The sequence below is a fragment of the Rhopalosiphum maidis genome, chromosome 4 (genome assembly GCF_003676215.2).
Source record: "Rhopalosiphum maidis isolate BTI-1 chromosome 4, ASM367621v3, whole genome shotgun sequence".
Lineage (NCBI taxonomy): Eukaryota > Metazoa > Arthropoda > Insecta > Hemiptera > Aphididae > Rhopalosiphum > Rhopalosiphum maidis.
In genome coordinates this window covers 35,060,665-35,069,345 of record NC_040880.1, presented here as the reverse complement: position 1 = coordinate 35,069,345, position 8,681 = coordinate 35,060,665, and the positions used below count along the sequence as shown (strand labels likewise).

Genomic DNA, 8,681 nt, shown 5'->3' with positions numbered 1-8,681 from the left:
TAAACTTATTATTTCAAAACTAGATGCATTTATTAATTTGCTTAATTTCAAGCTTAGTTACAATAAATAATAATGTCTAACATCGACTTTTAATTGTATTACATATTATTATATATTTTAGACGCTATAATACAAGCGTTTAAATTATATTGCTTTACGTACCTAGCCTAGCTTAACATATTATTTTTTTATGAACTTTTTAGTTGTCTGTTAAAATTATTTCTTTATTATGTATAATATGTCTCTCTACCTTTAAAACGTAAAATATATCCTTAAAATCAATCTAATAATATCATGTAATCCAAGTATTTGTTTCAGAAATATATGAAAGTTGGAATTACAGTTATAAGACAGTAAAAAAAATCCATAATTTACAGTACGTGTTAAATGTATATATATATATATATATATAAATAACAAATAGTTGGATTCTATTAGACTGTTGCATAAGTACTTATCATAATAAAATATATCCCTATAAGTCATATTATATATACTCGTAATTAAACATATATAGTTTATACATAGATAGAAATGTATTATGTCTGTTTCATGTTTGAATTTATCTGGCATATTCAGTGTTATTCAAAAAATGCACGAAAATATCTGTACACCCACTAATGGAATTTACTGGAGTACAAATATAGTATCAAGTAATATGCGACCTTCAGGTCGCATAATTTATCAACGGGGCATATAACGTTTTTTAGATTTTTCAGGAATGAGAAAACTTTGTATTGTACTATTGTACTATTATATTGACGTGAATTTATGTTATACATTTAAACATTTATAAATATAGAATAAAAAAATAATTGTTCACTAGAAAACGAATTAAGATATGCTTAAAAAATAATTTAATGACCCTGTCTACAATTTACCTAATATTACGAGAGTAATGCATCTGCATTAATTCGATGCGCAACAGAAAGTATACCTAAAATAAGTACATTTATAATCTCAATGTAGGTATTGTATCTTATTAGTTCGTAATTCACTTAACCACCCCATTATTATCATTATTTTATAATTAAACACATTTAAATTTTAAAACGATAGTGCACCATTTAGGTGTACTTTTATCGTGTTTACCGGAAGTAAAAATACTAGTAACAAACAATTAAAGATTAATTCATCTACATAAAGTTCAACATTGTTCATAGATATCAATATCAGGTGTGAACGCAGGAATTAAAAAAAAAAAATTAATAAAAATTGTTTCTTTATTTTGAAACGAATTTGAATTAAAAAAGGATTGTTGGTATAAAAAAAATGATAAACGTATAATTAAGGTGAGTCACGACCCGGATATGCATTTATTTGTATCACATGTTTCACAAAAGAATGACGCCTTGGTTAACCGTCATTAAACTAACTATAATAAATTATACTTATCATTTTATTAATCTAATGGTGTAAGGTATTTTTATCTGGTAAAATAAAGGTTTACCTATATATTGATGTCTTTCCATTAAAAAGAATATATATTTTTTTAAATCCTCAAGTAGTTTGGATTATGTTGGTTTTTAATCCTGGAATAATTATTTGACCTAAAAATTATTTTAAAACACACATAGGCCTAAAGCATAATATATGGGTTTCAAAAGTCAAATAAGTATATCGTATATAGTATCATTAAAGCGTGTACTCATTATGTGAGTGCGGTTATTAGTGATTGTCTGCTTTTGTCTTTATAGTACAATTGTGTAAAGGAAGATTTATGTTATCGTAATAAAACTGTTCGGCATTTATCTAAAAAATTACATTATGGATGATAGTATAATAAAAACGATGCGTGCAAACTTAATAATAGCAATAGCCAATAGGTAATAGTTATAAAATTATGATTTTACGGTAGCTTTGTCATAATAATAAGCTTAAATATCATATGTATTATTATTTTTCAAATATAAAACGCATGCAAACAAATAATATTCGAACTTACAAAATTTTATATCGAGTGCGCTTGATCGCGTGTTTAATAAACTCTTATTAATGTAAGATAAAAATCATGGTTTATAATATTATACCGAATAATAAACCGTCATGCGGTGATAGAGTGCACGTCAATATTTTATAATTTCATACCAGAAATGCGTACAAATAAGCACCTAAAATATTTACGATTATAACAAAAAATGTATGCGTTTTCAAATTACATGTTTGTAAATTTTTCTTAAACACAAGTGTGAGATCAGATTATATAATATGTTTATACATAATATAATAATAATAATATATAGACTAGCATTTTAATCACAGCATTTATCATTTAAAATCTTCAAATTCAACGTGTGCTCGTTGGCAAGCTTGACAAGAACGTTATTACTTATTGTTATTGTCTCCCGTAAGTTTGGCGTCTAGCATAATGCTGCTTTTAGACGTAGTCCGCGGCAGCTTGTACCAACTGGGCGGCATGTACTTCAGACTCTCCTGCCTGGTGGGCGGGAATTTCGTTTCCAGCGCTTTGGTCTCTTCGGTCTTGTGACTGGAAGTGGATCCTTGTCGTATCATCTTCTTGTCGTCCGGATCGATTACGACGATCACTTCTTCAACGCACTCGTCTTCCGAGCTCGAAAAGTTCCTGAGACCCGCGCCACTCTTGTTGGAATGTGACTGACCCCAGCTCTTCTTCATGCCGTAATCCCGCTCCAATTTCCTGGTCTTCTTCTTCGACATTAGTTTTGTCAATTCGTTTTTGAACCTCGGGTGTGTGATGGCGTATATCCAAGGGTCCATGCAGCTGGCCGCTTTGCAGAACAACGCCGGGATCATCGAACTTAGCGGAGTGATGTATTCTTTCTGATCGAATACGCCCAATAGGGCTACCATAGCGTACGGTGTCCACGATACGAACCACAGCAAGATAACCCCCACTACCACGTATCCCAGTCTTATCTCCGTCTTTCTCTTTTCCTCCTCTTGACCATACCGGCTAGCAGTCATTTCACTAGTCACCCAAACCGCCCTCAGTATTTTAACGTAACAGTACGATATCGTGGTGAACGGTATGCACCACGCCGCCGTAAAGAACACCAGGATGAATCCTTTTTCTTGGTTGTCGTCCGTCAGATAGTCAAAACTGCAACTAGTTAGGTATCCTTCAGGTACGTATCGATTGTACCCCAGATCCATTACCGGTATGATTGAAAACAAAAACCCGTACATCCATATCAGGCCTATCCACACCCTTGCCCGCTGTTTGGTAGTTTTAACGGCCGCGTTAAGAGGGTGCACTATGACATAATACCGGTCTAACGATATAGCGGCTAACGTCATGATGGACACAGTTCCCGTCAAACCACCAAAAAATCCATAGATCTGACAGCCTACAAAGGAAACATTCAAAAATGTAAGTTAGATATCAAATATTAACATTGTGTCGTTATAAATACAGTATAAACTAGCTATTGAAACAAATCAGGTTTAATAATATTAAATTGAAGGTCTTGGCAAAACTTATATTTTCATAGATTATTATGACATCTAAATGATGACTACGCAGATGTTATGAGTTATTTTTGGTTATCTTGTAAAAATATTTTATCTATATTGACTGGATTATATTTATCGTTGTTTCACAATTTATTTTTCTGTTAGTGAACTTCAAGTACTCGACCATAGTTAATGTGCGAACATAACATATTTTTAATTTATTTGCCTATAAATAACGTAAGTTCAAAAGTACATTTCAAAAAGATAGAAAAAAAATTACAGTACTTATGATTTTTTTTATAAAAAAAGTATTTATGAGACAGCATATTTTTTATCATGTAATAATTATAATTCAAATACTTTTAATCTTACTTAGTAATTAAAATACAACAAATAATATTATATTCATATATAAATAATATTATCGTTTCATTTTTAAAATATTGCTTTTAATGACTTACGAATGCCATTATACACAGTTTATACTGTATATATTTTATTTTCACACAGTCTTACCTAATTTTCCTAGCGTAGGACCCTGGTAATAGCTGTTGTAGATGAATACCGGTGTTTTTGCTAGCATAATGAAATCGCTGACCGCCAAATTCATTATTAACACGTTGGCCGGCGTTTGCAACGACTTACATCTGAAAAAATCGATTGTATCGTGTTATCAAGCACGTACACAGGGGGGGAGTTGGGGTTCAAACCCTCCCCCGAAATATTTTCGAGTAATGAGAAAAAAATTGTTTTATTATGTTGCTGCACAATTTGTATTGTTAAATTTTGTAAATCCCCCCACTGACATTTTTTTTGTATACGTGCCTGCTCGTTATAATAGTGCAAAGTTTGTTTGCATGCATATTTGGATACTTTTTGATACTATATATTTTATATGTAGGACAAATATACTGTGTATGTATTATATAGTGTAGCTTATAACTTACTTGATGTACATGAAAATCACTAGTGAGTTTCCGAAACAACCGAGTACCATGATAACGGTGTACAGTAAACCGAGAATGTAGTGTGACGTAGCGTTGGGTGGCTCGAATTTGAACCAATGAATATTGATTAAATTCATGTAATCGTCCGTGTAGAACCCGTGTTCTTTCCATTTGTTGATTGGATATTTAGTTTTGAAGTCCGACATGACTTCGATTTCGTCTGTGTGATTCGAGGTGTTGACATTGGCCGTTTTTTGCACAGTGTTGCTCAGCCGTTTGTCGGGCTTTGGCCAAATCGTAACGTTACTGTATTTCAAATTGTTTTTCTGTCCGAATTTCGTAGGTTTCGTGATATTGAGTGACGGCTTGGTTGTAGCATTACCAGATTTTGGCGATTTTGGTTTTATGGTGGTCGTATGGTTTGTCTTGATAAGGTTAGAGTTGTTTCGATTTGTCGTGGTTAAGTTTCTGTTCGAAATGATCGCCAATCGTTTTGAAACATTTTTTACTGCCGTTGAATCATGGAATGTTAAACTATTATTAAGTTCTGATTTGAAGTTCCAATCGCGTGTTGGGTTTGAAACTTGGATTTGTGGCCACACTACAGATGGAACTTTGGTATTGACAGTATTGACATTTGCAGGCAATTGGACGGTTGTCAGGAAACTAGTTTCAGTTTTAATAATACTTTTACAAAAGGTAAACGTATTAAAGACAAAAAAACTTATGCATATGAAAATGCGTAGATATAATACCATGATTTGAATTTGTAACCTTGTATCTTCACATTTATGTATACATACTTACTGAAAATAAATAAATAACATAAAATAAGTAAATAAATTGAATAACAAAAATTCGAATTATATGTACCTACGTTATATTAAATATTTTTCGTATCATACTAATAAAATAATTCCTAACATTTTTACTTAAATATGTACTTGTAATTGTACTTAAATATTTTTAATCGTAAATTAAATATATGAACAATTATAACTAATAATATTACGCTGTAAACAAAGTAGAAATGCAAAAAATAAAACCAATTTTGATTAAGTGATTCATTTTAATTTTAAAATAAAAATATAATTGAAAAATCATATATTAAACAAAAATTCATAGTTTTGATTGTTATATTTATTTATACTAAAATTACCGTTTTAAAATTTGAATAATTATAACATATTATATATGCCCTTATATGTAGATCGCCTTAATGTGACGACGATTGCATAGAAAAAGTAAAAACGACAGTTTTTATATAACTTATTATGTTATAGTGTTATTACTTATTACACATAATATCGAGTGCAGCTAGATTAGATTATAAATGATTACGTAAAAAAAAAAATATATCAAAACAAATCAGCTTTTTATAGAAAGTTTACTTTAATTGATCAAAACTTTCTTTACTATTGTATACATATATTATATTATGATGATTATACGGTTGAGATAAACTAAACATATACAACCGACTTTCATCGGTGTTTTATACTATATCTGAAAGGGACACATCCCAAATTACTTTTCTACCTCTACGTGACCATGTAATGTGAAATGTGGTGAGCAATACTGAAATCCTATATATATGAATACTTTGAATTTGATGCAAACTTTGAGTATTTTGTAAAAGTATGTTTACATGACATAAATATTTTAAAGTCATTATATATTAAAGGTGCATAAAATAGTTATATTACACTTGAATTATTCGTGCAACATATATCATCAAGCACCAAGGACAGCAAATAATTAAACACAAAATATTTCATATTCTATCGCAATCATAGTCATCACGAACAGGAATACTAAACTAAACGCCCAATATTGCATGGAATTGGAATGATTCTTTCAGTTTTCATTAATTGTATTATTTGTATAAATCAAAAAAAAAAAAATAAAATTCTACAGGAAACATAATGAACAAAGTAGAGATTAGATAAATGAAATCATACATAATTATATGTAAATTGTGGATTTATCGAGTATTTTTGCAACATGGTTAATGACTATTATAAGAAATCTAGGAATCGAGAACTTTATTTATCTTAAAATAAGGTATTTTTTAAACAATATTTATTTTTTTGTGAATAATTTTTTCGTGTTAAGTATTGATTTAATAGATGTCAATAGTGTTATATCTCAATTAATAATTATTTATGCATTATACGCATAAGCATAAATCATAATTTTAAAATTTTTACTATACTTTCTTAGAGCTAAAAAAAATTGCTCACAACGAAAGTCAATAATATACCCATCCACATTGTGGAACTAGATATTCGTTATGGGACAATACTATTCGTTACTATTCAGTACCATTCTTATAATATATTTTTATTAACTATAATTTACGTTACATAGTAAACTTTAAAATAATGTAATATACAGCGAAGCTGCACCGATAATCGGATTCCGAAGGAATACAAGCAAAAAGTTTAGTATAATCATGTTTATTTATTGGGCATCAATAATAAATCATGAAATGTGACTATTGTGTTTATTTTTTTCAAACAGTTTTATTCTATAATAATATTATAAATATATAGAAGTATACATAGTATTACACTTTGCGGGAAAAAGACTTACTGAAAATCAATTCAGCGAAAGCAAGAATGAAATATATCAATAATTACACCCACTCAGTACATATTTACTTTGCTTGCTAAATTGATTTAGTAACGTATAAGTAGGTTTTCATTATCTATTATCTACATATTTTAGTTATATAAGCAATGTCACTTATTATTGCGTATATATTAATTTATTTGTCTATATTATTATTACCTATTATGTAGTTGCACACATACATATGTAATGTCTAAACAAAACTTTTTAAAGTTTATTTGCATGCTTATGACGTAGGTATGTAGTACTATTGTATAATAAAATCAATAATATTAATAAATATAACATTTTTTTTTAAAGTTTAATCTAAGTAATCCTAAGTATGCCAATTTTTTTAAATAATATGATGTTATATTAGGTACATTTGAAACAAATTATCTCTAAGGACATATTATTTTAATCTTCTAATACATTTAAATTTGTTTTTACAATAGTTATTATTAAAAGAAATTATAAACTACCTATTAAATATTTACATTCATTAAGTTCTGTTTTAAAGAGTTGACTTATTGTTCTTATATCGGTGAAAATAAATCGTCGTCTAACATCTTATTTTTACAATATTATTGGAAGCATAATAATACGATGCGACTATTTTCATATATATATTATATAATGTACATTATAAATTTGATAAAGATAGTAATTAATTGAAAAACAATTCTCTGCCACCAAAACACAAAGACTCAATTTACATGTTTTATCCTAATTCTACAAATGAGATTATTATGGAAATTAATTTTAAACGCAAAGTTCCATCACATTGTTCGGTAAACAATTTTGCATCTACTCGTAATTAAAATAAAAAAAAACATGTAATTTGATAGTAGGTGATGGTAAAGTGCACTTGTCTCACTTTGTAAACAACAATTTTCCGACACATACAAGTACACACACATATTTATGTTTTTATATTTTATGCATAACTAATTGATATTCTTTTATTATTATCCAGTGTGAATGGTGGATATAGGAACACGCAATGTTCCGAGTTCTCTTATGTGTTTGTATTTTGTCAATATTTCACATTAATGAATATGTTAATCGACAGCATGTTGAAGAATAATTTTACGATATTTTTTAGAATTCATCCGACGTATAGTATATATATTATTTAGGCTAGTCAAATATGTTAGATACGTAGTTATTATAGTTTATGTGTATACTGTAGGTAGATTTGTTAGACGTTCTTAGGATAACAGTGGCGGTTTTGGTGGTGAGGAAAATGAGAGGTGGTGCCTCACTTAAAAATTAGGGAAGAAAAGTACGTTATGTTCAAAAAATTATATAGGTACCTAATATTTATTATTTCTTTTACTTGTATAATATATTATTTAACGGTTAGAATTCAATCATAGTAAAATAAAAATAACAAATATATATTAGATTTTAATACAATAATTATTTCGTAGTTTCGTTTTGTATCAGTTTACAGAATTTATACATGTAAGTAATGTAGAATTTATTATGATTATCTGTAAATAAAAACAGTAATTATAAAATACAACATTATAAAAATAAGCAAGCACACGTATTCCATAATCCATATTATTCACTCTCCATACATAAAAGACATAACTATTGTTATTACGTATAGGTTTTATATTGATTAATTACATACTAAACTTGGTAATACAGGTAGATAACATACTATTAACTCGATTT

General features: G+C 28.6%; 1 protein-coding gene across 2 annotated transcripts in view; it reads right to left on the bottom strand.

The window, feature by feature from the left end:
* Positions 1-382: 382 nt before the first annotated feature.
* Positions 383-8,681, bottom strand: part of LOC113558760 (opsin, ultraviolet-sensitive-like) — a 38,066-nt gene continuing 29,767 nt past the window's right edge. Inside the window, exons 1-4 of one of the 2 annotated variants that reach the window (XM_026964298.1) lie at positions 5,138-5,168; positions 4,383-5,069; positions 3,952-4,082; positions 383-3,329 (exon numbers count right to left, since the gene is read on the bottom strand). In XM_026964298.1, coding sequence (XP_026820099.1) covers positions 2,326-3,329; positions 3,952-4,082; positions 4,383-4,588 — 1,341 coding nt within the window. In that variant the 5' untranslated portion in view covers positions 4,589-5,069; positions 5,138-5,168 and the 3' untranslated portion in view covers positions 383-2,325. Of the gene's footprint in view, positions 3,330-3,951; positions 4,083-4,382; positions 5,189-8,681 lie in introns of those variants that run through there. The other variant, XM_026964290.1, reaches the window with a different exon arrangement.